Below are 16,987 nucleotides of genomic sequence, written 5' to 3'. Positions count from 1 at the left end.
TTTCAACACATACAAACAATGAAGGGTTTGAATAGAACAGACCACAGAGCCTGTTGGAAGGTGATGCATTAAAACATATTTTAAAAATGAAATGTCAGCAGCAAGGAGAGCTGTTCAATCAAAGCGAAGGCACAGTAATGCTGAAAGACGGGCACCAAATATAGATTTCAGGCAGATCATTTTAATAAATGAATTAAAATAAATGAAGTGTTTTCATTAAAGGAGACAAAACACAAACATGTTTCTTCATAAAGAAAAAATTTAGTATTTGATAAAAATATATATTTTTAATATTTTAAAAGGAGAATTTAGACAAATGAAACAGATGAAGTGGCTTTAATCAGGCTGTAAAAGTCAAACACAGATGGATCTTCTTTGAGATGCACAGAACTCCATCTAAGCAGTTCTGACATTATCTCAGTCAGGTCAGAAAATTATCTCACATTATAAATGTAGGAAAACCAGAAGCTGTGAAGAAGCTGAAGAGGATGATGATGAAGAGCGTGCGATGCGGTCAGATCCTTGATTTTACTTTGAATTGATGAATCAAGTTACACAACAATGAAAGTACTGATGTAAAATGACTTCTTCAGCCCCAAACCTCTGTTTCCTCTGGTGGAATCCAACTAAGTACAAATACTCCTAGTTTTTATTAGTTTTGACATCTTTGCTTTTATAAACTCAAGTACGTGTCCAAGTGTTTAATATGCTCTTTATATTATTATTAGATATTATATATATATATATATATTTTTTTTAATTTCATATCTTTAATTACTCCTTAGCACACTAAGGTGAGAATATTTCTACTGATAATACTTCATGGTACTTTTACTGCTGATACTACTACATGTGGCTGAGTACTTGTGTTCCTATGTGAACACACTCCTGGTCTGCAGGGGTCGCTGTGCAGCTTCAACATGAAGGCACAGAGGAAGTGTGTGTGTGTGTGTGTGTGTGTGTGTGTGTGTGTGTGTGTGTGTGTGTGTGTGTGTGTGTGTGTGGTGCTGATGCTGATGCTGGAGAGATGGAGCAGAGGGAGTGGGTCCTGCTCGGATCTCCTGCGTCCGGACGGAAAACGACGTTCAGGTAAGAAAATCAACAAACGAACAAACATCGCATTAGAAACAGAAAACGAACCGAACCCGCGGATCGAAGCGAACATCGAACACGAAGCGAAGCGACGTGCAGCTGTGTGTTCATGTATTTATGGTCCGAGGCCACAGAGAGGATGCTGAGTAGAATCTAACGAGAAAACACAGTGGATCCGTTTAACTGTGTGTTCTGACTCTGAAATAAATAAAAGCCCGTTCAGGTCCACTGTGAGACGTTGAGACAACATTAGACGAACATGAGAAGAACGTGAAAAGGGCCTGACGGTAAATGAATGGATGAGGCGTTCAGGTGCTGCCCGCGGGGTGGGACCGAGCAGCACTGCCTGTCTAATAAATAAAGAAGAGTCACCGTCAAGGTGGAAACAATAGATACACGTCACAGCGTCCGGTCGGTGTTTTCAACATAAAGTTGAACTGAGTGTATGAAAAAACATAAATGAATGTATCACACTGGTGATTTGTTTACAGTGGTAGAAATGTTCAGATCACCTGAAATAAACCTAAATAAATTACATAACATAGAAAATTAAACGTTATTTTAGAAAAAACTTTTAAATTTAAATGTACCTTTTAACCTTTTATCAGCCTGAACTTGTGTCGACTGTTTCAAACTGAATGCCGTCCCGACAGCTTTCACCCCATGGCTAATAAGATCGACCAAACACTCAATCACAGCATTATCTGCTTGTTAAGCTAATTGCTACGAGCTAGGGCTGCAACTAATGATTATTTTCATTAACGATTATTTCGCCTGTCAATAAAATCTAAACAAATAGACAAAATGCCACTTAAAGTTTCCCAGTGGCTGATTAGACTCATTTTGTCTGAGCATCAGTACTAAACCCAGAGATACAGAGTTTATCACAGCAAATAAAAGCATAAATACTGTGAAACTGGAACCAGCAGCAAATGTGTGATTGATTTGAATATAAAATATCTAGGTTTGAATTGTAGTAAAGACAGGAAATCCAATCACTAACTTCACTAACACAAATTCACTAAAGGTAGACAGATTTGATATATAGTAGTGTTCACACTATCAACGCTGCGATCAGTTTTTCCTCTGTTCTGTCATGTCGAGCAGTAAACCGACTCTGTCTCAGTTTCTGCTAGATTTAAGATGCTCCTGATTGGTCTCACCTGACTGTCAGTGAACTCAGTCATAGCATATTTTCACAGAGCTCAGCTTTTCTCCACTTTCTCCTGCGGTGTAGCTGCAGTGTCTTTTGTCTCTGTCTCACACAGCCGTGTGTATTAAATGATTACATCAGGTTTCCATTGACAGTGAATGGCCACACTGTTGACTAGACTGATGTAAACAACCAAACCTTTGTATTACAGTATATGTCCTTAAAGTGGAAGTGGAGAAAAAAAACATAAGTGGCTCAAGAGTAGAACCTTGTGGAGCTCCACTCACCAGTGCATGAACAAATTAGCTTTGCTCTCAGGGCATCTAAAGTGAATCTAGCTGCAATTCATCATATTATATTATGTTTCTATTATGTGTGTAGGTAAAATGTGCTGTTTGAGCTAAAAGGCAGCTTGTTGACAAACAAGCAAACAAACAAAAAAACACATTTGAGTGATTCAAGTGATGTGGCTCACAGAACAGGGGAAATTAAGTTAATTCAGAATCACACTGGTTTATATAAAATTAAACTTTTATAAACTTAACATTGTGTGTACAAGAATGGTACTAAATTTCTGGTATGAATGGCCCCAAACTGTAATAAAACCCCCTAATAGTCAGTAAAACAAACAGAATGGTCACTTAATGTCTCAAACATCCATTATCTAAACTGTCTGTCCTGTCAGAGGTCACAGAACTGATCCCATCTGTCACTAAAGTATGGACAGGCTCTCAGTCTATTTCTGGACTTTTCTCAAACATGCAGAGGCTTTTATTTCATTTAATTTAGAAAATTTAACCTTTTATGCTCACATAAACCTCTGTAAGCTTTATAGGCTTTTACTTTGAAGGTGCAATTGTCAATTTGTATTGTCCATTGTCATTTCAAGTCTCTGCACATAACATAAAATCATAGGTTTTCACTTTACCTACAGCTAAAAAATCATTAAATAATTGGAAACAATTTTAGTAGCAAATTCATTAGTTGTTTTTCATTTTTTAAACAAATAGTTACCAAAGAAGTGAAAAGTAGAGACTTCCGATTAATTCTTCTTAATTTCAATATTTGTTAATTTACTTTATAAATGCTTTTGTTTATTGATGCATTTATTTAACTATTTTATTTTTGCATGTATTTATTAATACTTCAATCACTTTTTGTCCTCTGTATGAAGACAGGACCTCTACTTTAATCCGTTCCAGAGCTAATAATAGATTGAATAAAAAAAATCCACATTTAGCCAACAAAATGTGAAAGACAGCTTCCTGTGAATGATTTATTTTCACAGAAATGTGAAATGAAAATTCTAAGATGGAGACGCGGAGACAGAACTTGGTTTATTGTCAAATTAACATTAAACACATTAACATGAATAAATAGTGATACTTTAAAATCCTATTTAACCTCAATAGTGCAGAAAGTGTTTTGGAAACGTGAGGAACAGAACTGCTCTTTGTTCAGAGCGAGTTTTATTTTGAAAGTGTTGTCCGGATGCTGTGGTTGAGTGACGGAGCTTGACGCTGGTGGATGCAGAGCTGCAGTGCGGACAAACAGGCTGGAGCCGGAGAACCTGACACCCCCAGACCGCCTCTGACAGCCGGCCCGGGTCAGCCTCAACGGGGCATCTCAGTCAGATTTGTCCCGGGTTCTGCTCCCGGATCTGTCTCCTGGATCCGGGCCCAGCTGAAGCAGGACCACCAGCCCGCATCCTCCGCATCCTCCTCAGCTGCAGGATCGGAGAACCCGTGGGGGACCCGGACAGCAGCTCCCGGACTCTGAGGGAACATACAATCTGGCTTTTGTTTCTTTCTGGACTCCCGGTCCTGCAGCTCCGGACCGCCGGTCTGAGGACAGACCCGGTTTGGTCTGATCTCGGGGACTGAGGAGACTTAAATGGTGGTTTAGTCCTGCGGGAGTCTGAGGCCCAAACCCGTGCCCCCCATTTAGAGGAACGGTGGGTTTTCTGGACCAGGACGTTTTGTGCCGAAATAAAATCCCAGATGAAGATTGCCAAAAGGCGGAAAAGGAGCGGACGGTGCGCCAGGTAGGCCCGATCCGGACCAGCTTTGGCCCGGACTAGAGCTCAGACAGTGGGTGTGTGTGTCCCCGGTGAGACGAGGTGTCAGACGTCTGATGAGAATGAGGCCTGATGGTCGTTTAGAGCAGGACTGATCCGAGTTGTGGCTCTTTAATGATCCTTAATTCATAACCCGGGTCAGTCCGGGCCAGATTTATTGATCGGCAAGATGGGCTGCTGCGCATGCGCACAGAGCACCCATGACTGTGCACTGCAGCGAGGAAAGATTGAAAATGAGTGATGCAGAGAGAAGGACGGAGGCAGGGGGGGTCCACACCTGGACAGGAGCAGCAGGGTGTCTATTCACACGTCCTGCAAAGAGTCAGCCTGTTAACATAATAATCATAATAATAATATAAAATCAATTCAACTAAACTATTATGTAACAAAGGTGAAGCATCAATCTCCAGTCATGTGGCTTCTGGTTCATGCTACATATGATGCTGCCCCCAGATGTACAGCCTGATGTATGGAAGGACTTTTGTGCCAAAATATATAAATGTAAAAAGTGAAAAATAGATTGACAGTAATAGTTAAAGGTATAAACTTATACCATAATTAATTTATGACTACATAATAATAATAGTAAATAACAACGTAAAACAAAGCAATTTTTGTGTAAAATCTTTTTTGCTAAAATGTATTCATGCGGGGGGGTGGCAGCAATAAAAAAACAAAAACTAAACAAAAACTAAACACTCACATCGCGTGAGAGTGATAATAATGTTACCTAATAAATAAGAAGTATGTTAACCAGTTTAGTCCATAAATGACATATTCATCATGTTATTTATCTTTTCTTTATTTGTTCTTTACCATTTTTTGTTCGAGGCACATGTTTCCCTTTGGTTTCTTTCTTGCATTATACAACAAATAACAGCGTCCAGTACATCAGACTGAGGTATTTAAACAGGTAACGTGAGTGTTCACCTGACATAACTCAACACGACCCTCAAACCCTCTGTTCTCTATTTTCCACATGGTGTCACAACAGCAACATTCAGCTCAGTTTAAAAAGTTTGAACTGTTTAAACCGATCACTGCTGCCTGTAACCACGGTTCATCGAACAGAACAGAGATGTGCTGAACGTTTTTTGTGGGAACGACCAATCGCAGTCGACAATGAACTAAAAAGGATTCAATCTGGAAATATTTTTGTCCATAATATGGTCAAGTTCTACATATTTAACACTTTTACTTTGTAAAACGTTTGTTTTCAGGATAATACCTTTATACTAAATTAGTTTTTACAAATTAGTACTAAACTTCAGTCTCTTTCATCCTCTGGGGAGCAGGAATACACCCAGTAAGTTTTACTTTGGCTGATCAACACATCGCCGTTCTCAGTGCTGCAGGCAGCAGGATGAACCTCAGAGTTTTGGTGAATGTGACATCACGTGGAAAAGTTGATGGTAAATGTTGAGGTTTGATGATGAGATTTACTGTGTGACCATCTGAAGGTGTTGTTTTTTACCCTGCTGTATGAAGGCCTGTTCCCCCATGATGCTACTGTTTGAGCCTGTGTGCAGGACGGACGGCTGCAGCAGTCGGGCATATTCCTGGTTAACTGTGCCCTCTGTTTTGGCTTGTAGGCTAACACAGGAACAGGAAGGGTTTTGTCCCGCTCAGGATTTGTTGTAAGCCGTCAGGTTTTCCGGGAGCTCAGAACTATGGTGAGCTCTGACTGACTTCTTCAGATCAAAACTGGAATGATGCAAACCTGGCTTTTGGCAGAGCACCCCTCCCCCCCACGCCCTCAATAACAGTTATTAGATTTGTAGATGAAGAAGAAGAAGGAGAGAAGACTGAGGTTTGAAGGTAGAGAAAGTGTCTGTCGGGATGTTTCACTCAGATCTGCTGCTGGGCCGCAGAGTTTCTCACTTTCCATGTATCAAATACTGCAGAGTACAACATTCGCTTCCTTTCGTACAGTACTACACAGTATCACACCGTATAGGATATCAGACGTGACACAATACACCACGACGCAGTATTACTTTAACACACTATACTGTGTACAAAAATCATACTGTACAATAATTGTAGCACAATAATTGACTGTAGTTGTAGTATACTGTAAGATACTGTAGTACAGTCTGTACTGTACTGCTGCTTTAATGTATTATACTACTACCTATAGTATGCACTATCTGTAATATGCTAAACTGTACTTACTTTTAGGTTTGATATATAAAAACCTTTATTATCCAATATGACTATATTGTACTAGAAACTCCATAACAATAAGGCAGAATGAAAGGGAATGTACTCGACTAACCTCATACTATACTATACTATACTATACTATACTATAAATACCATACTATAAAATACTATACTATACGATACTATACTATACTATACTATAGAATACTATACTATAAAATACTATACTATACGATACTATACCATAAATACCATACTATAAAATACTATACTATACTATACTATACTATACTATAGAATACTATACTATACTATACTATAAAATACTATACTATACGATACTATACTATACTATACTATACTATACTATACTATACTATACTATACTATAAAATACTATACTATACGATACTATACCATAAATACCATACTATAAAATACTATACTATACTATACTATAGAATACTATACTATACTATACTATAAAATACTATACTATACTATACTATACTATACTATACTATACTATAAAATACTATACTATACTATACTATAGAATACTATACTATACTATACTATAAAATACTATACTATACTATACTATACTATACCATACTATACCATACTATAAAATACTACACTACAAAATACTATACTATAAAATACTATACTATACGATACTATACTATAAATACCATACTATAAAATACTATACTATACGATACTATATTATAAAATACTATACTATACTGTATTTGGCATACTACTGTATCCTTCGTTGATTTTGATAATAGCTCGGACTAATAGTACTGGTATAGTATACCTTGTTAAATGATATTCAAACCTTTATGTACTACTGAACAACTGTAACAGCTTAAGCTACAATATCATGTAAATCTACTTCTAGTACTAAAGTACACTCTACAATAATAATAATACTTCAGAACCATCTAATGTATAGAAAACATGAATTATTATTTATTATCTAATCCACACATGTTTGATATGTAATGTGTAATAAATATACTATTTTACTACGTGTATGTTCTAGCGGCTCTGATTGGCCCGTTGCTCTCTCCTCTGTTAGATGTTGTGTAAGACTGTTGCAGTGTATTCGGGGGAACTCTGCGGTCCAGTTCTCTGCAGTGATCGGCGGCTCAGTAGCGTGTCGAGGCCTGCAGCAGGTTTCACTACATCTCCAGTGCTACAGTGACTCCCAGCTGCTTCCTGCCGTGCAGCTAATGATGCTGCTGCTGTTGAACTGAGCTGTATCACTGCAGGTGCACAGAAACCTCCTCCCCTCCTTCCCAGTCTGTCCAGTCCTCTATCAGAGCTGGTCTGCCTGGAAACACAGTGGACACTCTCCATGATATCTGCAGTCCGCCTGAGCTCTGCATGCACTGATGACGGCCCGTGGCATTGCATGCAGAACAGCATGGTTTGGGGACTGACATGCATCACTTTGAACTTTAAATCTCCCCCACGAATCCACTGAAAACTGATAACCATTCATGGCAGACATGTTGTACCAGAGCCGAGGAAAACCCAGAGTTCACCTTAGTCCGTCTGACCGGAGAGCTCTGAAGTGAAGGGTGGTTACAGATGAATGCAGTTTTAGTCAGCGGCTGTGAGAGTGATGCTCGGTGAGATCCAGGCCTGCTGGTGTTAGTCTCTCAGTTTCCTAACAGGGCGACCACATCTTCCACTTGACTGTATTTAGCTTTGAGGAAGAACCTTCACGGCTGTTCCGTTCACACTAATCAGCTCGTTAAGGATTTTATTGCTTTGCTGATGCAACAGTTCAAGAGCAGATCATCAGATCAGAAACTCAAGAGTGAATTTGACATTTTTCCAAGTTCAGACCAAACATTGACATGAGCAGAGGTCTCTAGGACTTCTTACCCTGCAGTCATCCTGTCGAGCAGAGCTCACTCCCAGGATCTTTCATCTCAAATCTCTAAACTAAGAAGAAGAAACTAATCCAGCTCTGTGCTGTTTATCATGAAGCTTGTTTGGACGAGTACTTGGGAGTGAACACGGCTTGCCAGGATACAAAGTCATGGGAAAATGACTCAAGGACTAATTCCAGACATTCATTGATATTTAGAAGTTACACATATTTAAAAGAAACCAGACTTCAGACACCAACTGGCAGTATTTCACAGTTTGTACTGTAAATTCCAGCATCAGTAATTCTTTAAATACATGTAGGGAAGTACCACGCTCATGTATTTACACTAAACATGAAGCTACAGACTGCAGCTTGTTCCCTTAGCTTAACACTGGGCCTTGAATCAGTGAGTTGTCTCAAAATCTACATCTGAAGCTCATTAGTCAAAGCACTAAATCTCTTTTCTTTAATCTGCATAAAAAACAGAAATGTAAAATTGACAGACTGCTGTTTTATGGGGTTTGTGATGGACTGTGTAACTGCCAGAACTAGTCAGGTGCAGAACTACCTGTAAATGATGAACTGCAGTTTTTACACTTTGGCTTTTGTGCAGATTAAACCGTGGAAGACAACATGTCAGTCACTGACTCTCAGAGGTTCCCCCTGTGTTTCTGCTAAGCTAAGCTAATGGTCTGCTGGCTGTAGCTTCATATTTACTGCACGGACATGAGAGGGATGTGAGGTGGGATCGTGTTTCTGTGCCATGCTGATGGTTGTTAGTTCAGATGGTTGACTGACTGAAAACCAGCCTGTCCCGAGCTCTGATGATTCGGTCGTACTGATGGCTGTCGGGCCGGTGCAGCATCAAACCTGCAGCTGCAGTCAGGATGAGAGCACAGTGTCCGGCTACTTCCTCTGCAGACATGATATTTGCTCCAGTTACTGCAAATACCATCACACCCCCTCCACCCTAACCCCCTCCCCATCGGCCTGTAGCCTGATCCAGCTGCAGAATGGCTTCTGATGGCAGCCAGCCATCTCTAATGCCTGTTGTAATACTGGACTGCTGTGACTGTCCCAGCACAGGGCTGTGGTTAGATTGGGAGACTCCCACTACAACCTCCATGGTTTTAATTTACTCACTTACTTCTTCTCCCCTCTCCTCCCCCCTCCTCACAGATAAATGGCTCTTTTAAGCTGGGAGCTGCTCGTGTTCTGTCTGGCTGGCAGATGCAGTGCCTAGTCCCCGGCCTCCAGGACAACGCCAACATGAATGGGACGTCTGAGCAGGCCGACATCCTGCCGCCAAACTGCATGGTCAAAGACCGATGGAAAGTGGTGAGTCGGGAAATGAAACCCAATGACAGCCTCTCTCACATTCACTGAGTTTGTGAACACACTGATCACACAGTTACTGTAAAATCCTGTTTACTTCACGTCCTACGAGTGTTTCCATCCGTCTTTAGACCGCTCAGTGAGACCAGACTGATGGAAATACATGAAGGAACTGCACAAACTTCAGCAGTGTTAAAATCAGACTTACAATATATCATCTACTCTATAACACATGTGGGTCCATCGGTTAGCTGGTGACCTGATAGGTCCACTTGTTTGTAATGCTTCTGTTAGTTCTGCAGTGTTGTCACTGGTCTCTTATCCTTCTTATTTGAACAAAAAGAGACACAAAGAGATTCCAGAGTGAAAAAACACAACCAGACAGAGACAGATAACAAATTTAGAGAGATGAAAAGAATATTACTGTTGGAGTTTAGTCATTTAAGTACATGTGACTGATAGTTAAAGGGCTCCTATACATAAAACCTGGAGCTGTGTGAGCATCTGAGCTTTGAAAGGAGAAGTTACGTAACGCAGCTCCTGTCTCAGCCAATCATATCACAGCGTGGAGCCTGTAGGCTGTTTGCACTTCACTGATCAATTCACCGTCTCCACTGAATCGCAGAGATGCAATATACTGTACAATATATACATGCACACGCATGTTTCCCTGAAGACACTTGAGCTGGATTCAGTTGACATTTCAGTTCACAGACCAGGAAAGACAACAAATGAAAGAAGGGAAGAAATGAAAAAGAGGAAAGAAGGAAAAGAAGAAAAGTGGAAACAACAAAGAAACAGAAAGGAGAAAAATAAGACATAAGAGATGAACGAGTAAATGAATGAATAGAAGAAGAATGATGGTCAAATAAGAAGAAAGAGGTGTAAAAATGTGGACGGAATAATTAGGAGAATAATAGTATAATATAAATATAATACAAAATATAAACAGAGGAGAAGAATGAACACAAGAAGTTTGAATAATGTCAGAAATAATGTTAAAGCTGAACCCCTACACTCACAGACCTTTGTTGAATTTCACACTGACCTTGGTCTCTTTTTGGTAAAAGCTTGTGAAACTGCCCTTTAATGCTACAACACTGAGGTTAACAGACCAAACTGATCCAGTCTGTACTGTGTCTCAGCTGAAGAAGATTGGTGGGGGCGGGTTCGGGGAGATCTATGAGGCCTTGGACCTGCTGACACGGGAGAATGTGGCGCTGAAGGTGGAGTCGGCCCAGCAGCCCAAACAGGTGCTGAAGATGGAGGTGGCGGTGCTGAAGAAGCTGCAGGGTGAGGCTGTCCACACCTTAAACACACTTCTCAACACATTTAAACACTCCATCAGATCTTTACTAATGTAGATTTACATGTTCCAGAAAACCGTTTCCACATTTACATTTAGTGACAAGGTTCAAAGCAAAGGCAGAGTAAGTGTAAGGTTTTATTCACTGTCAAGCTAATATATAATATATATTAGCATTTATATATAATGAGTTGATATATAAAAATACATACATTAATATTGCATAGTGTAAACATGAAGCTTAAATTCAGTGTGATGCATTGATATTTATCCATCTGTCTTGTTGTTAGGACACCAGCTGTGTACAGTATGTCATTTGTGCCATGCTTGTATTAACAGCTTAGTGGTCACAATGGTCATTTTTCCTAGTTAAAAATAAATCTGCAATATGTCCAAAATACACATTGGTCTAAATAGCCAAGAGTAGCTAAAACAGAGTTCTCCATGTTGTACTCTGTCTCTCTGCTCCCTCATTAAACTGGTTTTGCAGAGTGAACACCACAGTAGAGAACTGCATCATCTGCATATAGACGTTTTCTGAACTCTTTTGTACACTGAATCTGAATCAGTCTCGTACTTAGTAACTGTCAGAAACTCATATTTGATTTTGCCTTCCTTCTTTAGAATTGTCATTATTTTTGTCCCATAAAACGTTGCACATGAAATACAGACTTCAAAATACAAAAGGAGTGTGACTGAACCTCTCGTCTTTCCCTTTTCTCTTCCAGGTAAAAACCATGTCTGTAAGTTTATTGGCTGTGGGAGAAATGACAAGTTCAACTATGTGGTCATGCAGCTTCAGGTGAGTCGGAGAGCGGATGACTACATGCTGAAACCCACACTATAATATAATATAATATAATATAAATACAGAGTGTGTTTGGCATATATGGCAGAAACTCGTGGGAACTGTAGGATGTGAAAGCAAAAAAAAAAAATCATTACTTTGGAAAAAAACAAATTTATTACAAAATATAACATCTCCTCAGAAAAATGGTCTCAGTGGATCTTGTTAAAATGTGATTCAGGCTCTAGAATCAGCTACTGATTCATATGCTGTCCTTTCTAGTAAAGTGGTGCCAATCTTGCTAAAGTAAGAAAGTGATAGTGGGCGTGTTAGAATGAGAACCTTTGTATGCAGTAAAATTTAGTTGTTGTTGGAAAGTCAGTAATAGTAATAATAATTATAATTATTATAATTATTATAATTATTATCATCACTAATACTTTATTAATCCCTTTGTGTAAATTCTTTGTGACACAGACCAAAATCAACTAGAGGGAAAAGCAGAACAGCTACAAAACACGAAACCTTCACAAAGTGAAGCAGCCTGTCCATCCAGATTAATATTTCACACCACAGAGACTTTGACCGGGGTTGGTGCCAGAAGAGCGCCAGTGTTATAATGGATGATTTACCGGAGATGTTTTAAAGTGGCGGCTGGTTAGTGTAGTGGTAACATCACCGCCTCCCATGTGGGAGACTGGGGTTCAAATCCTACCTCCAGTAGGGGTCCTTAGGCAGAGACCTCCTCACGCTGCCCTGCCTACCCTTGTAACTTCTAATGACTTGTAAGTCGCTTTGGATAAAAAGCGTCTGCTAAATGACTGTAATGTAAAAATTGAAATGAATTCCATGTAGTAGAGGCTCATGGTTTTTGCTTTAGCTGATAAAAGTGTGGTTCACGTGTCTTTTAAACATGGCTGACCATGTGTATCAGATTATAACCTGTTGTGTTGTTGCAGGGACGTAACTTAGCTGACCTACGGAGGAGTCAGCCCAGGGGAACCTTCACCATGAGCACCACCCTGCGGCTCGGGAAGCAGATCCTGGAGTCCATCGAAGCCATCCACTCGGTGGGCTTCCTGCACCGTGACATCAAACCGGTACGAGACTTGAGAATTGATGTTTTATTTGTGATTGCACATCATGGTGCAGACAAAATATGATGATTATGACATTAATGCCAGTCAGATAAAATAAAGAGTAATGAGCAACCAGGTCTGTAATCCTGTTGGTAGCCTTTACTGACCTCATTTAGTGTGAACATGACTGTTGGACACACTTGAACAGTAGAGAACTCGTCTTTTGCCATTTTCAGGAATGAGCTGATTTTCTGTTTTGTTCCCACACAGTCAAACTTTGCAATGGGCCGACTTCCCTCCACCTACAGGAAGTGCTACATGTTGGACTTTGGTCTGGCGCGACAGTACACCAACACCACAGGAGAGGTTCGACCGGTAAGAAACTTTACAGCAACATCGCGTCTCGCCGTGACACCAAACAACAGTGATGTTCTTCTTCTATTCAACTACTTTGTCCTTTCACCAGATTTTGACAAATCTTATTTAAGATTTTTAGAATCAGAACAATATAATAATAATAATAATATAATAATATTTCACGTTACACGAGAAAGAAAAAGACAAAGTTTGGTCAACTTTTTTCTTGTTGCTCATATTTAAGAAAATGAGGCTGAAGGTGATGTAACTAGTGTAGCAGCTTTGGCTGAATACCATTAGTTAGTTCTAAGATAGTCAATAGCAACAAGCTGACTTCAGTTATGGCAAGACTTTGGAAGCAGTGCAAGTGCAGGAAACCCTCACAAAAGAATAATATTTTATGTATATTTTATCTTTTTTATTTGTGTTATTACCACATTTGTATAATTTCTAAATTATTTTTCTTTAATCTATATTATTTAATACATATTTTTTAAAACCAGTTGTTTTAGGCAGGAATGGTCCACCATACCCAACACATACCTGCAGTTATTCCCCTGCTGGTTTGTTATTCAGCGTTTTAAAAAGCTGCGTAAAAAACAAGCTGAATAATAAAAGTCCCAGACTGGGCGTGTTTGCTGCACTGCAGCACATTAGTTCAATAGATCACTAACTGTGGACCATGAGTTGGGTTTTTCCTTCTTTCTGTCAGAGTCCTGATGTCCTGTACATAACGTGTGTTAGTGAATCACAGTGATGGATGAATAATCACTGGGATTCATCAGATTTTTCTAAATGACCTGATAAATCACAGACCTCATGTTGCACTAGAAGATTTCTTTAATTTGAAGGTTTTTATGGTGAAATAGTTCCAGATGTTTGTATTGGTCGTCAGTCGGGGATCAGGTCTGCTGGTCTTTGTAGTTCACTCTGCTGCTAGTCTCTCTCTCTCTCTTTTCATTTATTTCATTCATTTTCTGTGTCTCTCTATCAGACTGAATGCTCAGCTATTTTTAGATCAGTGAGTACGTGAGCTGCCTCCATTTACTGCCAACCTCCTTCTCCGCCTTTCCTCTTTTCCTCTTGTTTTCCTCCACCTTTCTCCTCCTCGATGCTTCCTCTCCTTCTCCTTTCCCCTGCTCCTTTTCTTTCCTTCCTTTACTCTCCTAATCCTCCTATTCCCTTCTCTCCTGTCCTCTCTTCTCTATTTCGTATTTCCTCACCTCCTCACTTCCTCTCATCTTTCCTACTCCTCTCTCTTCCTCTCTTCTCCTCGTCTCCTACCCCTGCAGTCTTCCGTTGCTTCTGTTGCAGCAGTGAGATGAATATTTGATGCTCTAACATGCGTCAGTGGGCGAGAGACCTCAGGCTGCCAGCCTTTCTCTCTCTCTCTCTCTCTCTCTCTCCTCCACCCATCGTCTGTTGTTTCTCTCTCTACAGCTGAGTCAGCTTCCGTTCAATGATCCAGGGATTGCCTCTTTCTCTCTATGTCGTTCTAACCTCCCCCACTCTTCATCCCACCTCTCTCCTTCATCTCTCATCTGTCCATCATCAGTCTTTAACACAAACTCCAGTTTCAACAGGAACATGTGCTGAGATCTCTCCATGTGTCAATGTGGATTTCATCAGACTAGACTAAAATCAAATGTAAAGGAACATATTGATATCACTACTGCAGCATCTAATGGGAATTCAACTAGTTTGTCCTACATGACATGTACAGTGTACCAGAGCTGCAGATGACCGGCTGCTAACACAACACAGTCTTACTATCTTATTTTAAACCCCTGTATACAAATGGAAATCTTATCCATCCATCTTTAGTGATACTGTATAAAGTTTGCAGACGTCAGGGAGCCGCTGTTAAACTGCAGGAGGCTCCCAGTACTTTTCTGGAAGACCATGGAAGGCAGGTCCCTAAACCTGCCTGAAAAAGTCTCAAATAATTTATAAATAAATTTGAAATACTTTACAGTTTGTTTAAAAAAGCCTTCGTCTTAGAAAACAATCCAAAAAAGTCAGAGAAATCCTGGAGGGGCTGAAAACGTATCAGTGAAAGTGAAGCAGCACTGGTTATGGTTGTACTTCGGGTAGAGGTGGAGTAAACATGGTCAGGTCACAGGCTTCTGATTATCTGTGTTGAAACAGTAAAGGAGGCTTCAGAGCTTCATCTTCCCGTCTCTATATTTAACCTTGAGCAGCACAGAAATATTTCAGGTCCAAGCTCGTTTACGTCAAAGTGACTCAGACGTTACTCAGACCAACATGTTAAATCACCAACGGAGCTCATTTGTTAGTGTTGACCAGTTGGTGTTGAGCAGCAGCATCTGGTCCAGCTGCTCCAGGTTCAGCTCTCTCTGCTGTGATGAATAAATCATCTGCTAGAATAAATAGCTCTGTTACTTCCACACGACGGTCTGCTGTGGTCACACTCATCTCTTTCTCACGTACTGTTTATAAAGTAATGTACAAAACTGTGTTTCTTTAGACACTTGTGGATTTTTTGGATTCATTCAGCACTCTTATTTTGAAATTCCAGAGTGACAGTTTGTATGAAGTTCAGTCGGATTGATTCTCCAGTCACCGTTTATTTTATTCTGTGATGTTTCTGTTGATTTTTTCAATCTGTTTCCATCTTTTTACGTTTCAGTGTTGTTTTTGTTTTTCCTTACAGTTCCTTTGGACTTATGATTTTGACGTGCATGCCTCCATCATCTCCATGGTTACCCCGGGGATGTGAGTGGTTTCTATGGTGACAGAGGAGTCACAGCTGCATCACCAGCCAACCAGTGAAGTGATAGTTTAGAAAAAACACAAGAGTTATTAGTTAGTTATTAGTGTATTAAATCATCCAAACACACTCCAGTAATGAAAAAAAAAACAGTTTCACAGCTGATCTGTTGTATCAACGATGTTTCATCACTCCTCCAAGTAGCTTCTTCAGTCTGAGGATAGTTGGTTAAATGCAGCCAGCGAGAGTACATGAGCTGCTGTACTAATAAAAACCATCAAATTAAAACATAAATACTTATTTATTACTAACACAGAATAGGCCTCAAACTTCATTTCTGCTTTCTTGAAATATACTGAAAACTTCATATACTGTATAGGAGCAGAATCCCAACCATTGTAATAATAAACTGATCTGACGTTGCTGTCAGTGCAGTTGGGAATGAGTGTGTGCCCCACTAAGGATCAATACATTCACTAAATAATGTACAAACATTATATCTTTAAATCCACTTTTCTTGATGTGTCGCTCACTTATCACAAACTCCTGATTATTATCATGGAAACCTGTGAATCGCCCCCTGTGTGTGTGGATGCAGCGTGACCCTCTGCTGATGCTTTTCTTTGTGTCATTGTTTGGTTGTTTTGTTCAGTTTGGTTATAATTTATTCACTTTAGTAGCTTTTAAAGGAGCCAGTGTGTCGACCTGCTGCCATTCAGTGTAACGGTAGAAAGTAAATATAAAGGTTTGGGTTCTTTAGACAATGTGTGTAATTATTCCTGTTTTCTCATCATCACTGAATAATTATGTCATAATAATAAACAGTAGGAACACGTATAGTTTTCCTGCACGTAATGTTCAGCGCAGCACAGTTGGGTGTGGTTCCTGCTGCATCTTACTTTGGCAGATGGAGCAACACATGCCACTGCAGCAAGTAAACAAAATAGCATGTGTACCAACAAGAGCAGTACACACTGATACACACATGCTTTGTACTCCAAGTAGTAGAAGTA

General features: G+C 39.8%; 1 protein-coding gene across 3 annotated transcripts in view; it reads left to right on the top strand.

The window, feature by feature from the left end:
• Nucleotides 1-1,007: 1,007 nt before the first annotated feature.
• Nucleotides 1,008-16,987, top strand: part of ttbk1a (tau tubulin kinase 1a) — a 38,074-nt gene continuing 22,094 nt past the window's right edge. Inside the window, exons 1-7 of one of the 3 annotated variants that reach the window (XM_026358725.1) lie at nt 3,813-4,289; nt 5,915-5,995; nt 9,559-9,717; nt 10,860-11,007; nt 11,749-11,822; nt 12,767-12,907; nt 13,157-13,261. In XM_026358725.1, coding sequence (XP_026214510.1) covers nt 5,993-5,995; nt 9,559-9,717; nt 10,860-11,007; nt 11,749-11,822; nt 12,767-12,907; nt 13,157-13,261 — 630 coding nt within the window. In that variant the 5' untranslated portion in view covers nt 3,813-4,289; nt 5,915-5,992. Of the gene's footprint in view, nt 1,090-3,812; nt 4,290-5,914; nt 5,996-9,558; nt 9,718-10,859; nt 11,008-11,748; nt 11,823-12,766; nt 12,908-13,156; nt 13,262-16,987 lie in introns of those variants that run through there. The other 2 variants (XM_026358728.1, XM_026358726.1) reach the window with 2 other exon arrangements.

The sequence above is a fragment of the Anabas testudineus genome, chromosome 1, assembly GCF_900324465.2.
Source record: "Anabas testudineus chromosome 1, fAnaTes1.2, whole genome shotgun sequence".
Classification (NCBI taxonomy): Eukaryota; Metazoa; Chordata; class Actinopteri; order Anabantiformes; family Anabantidae; genus Anabas; species Anabas testudineus.
The sequence above is the reverse complement of the archived record's forward strand: the minus strand, read 5'-3'. Positions and strand labels throughout refer to the sequence as shown.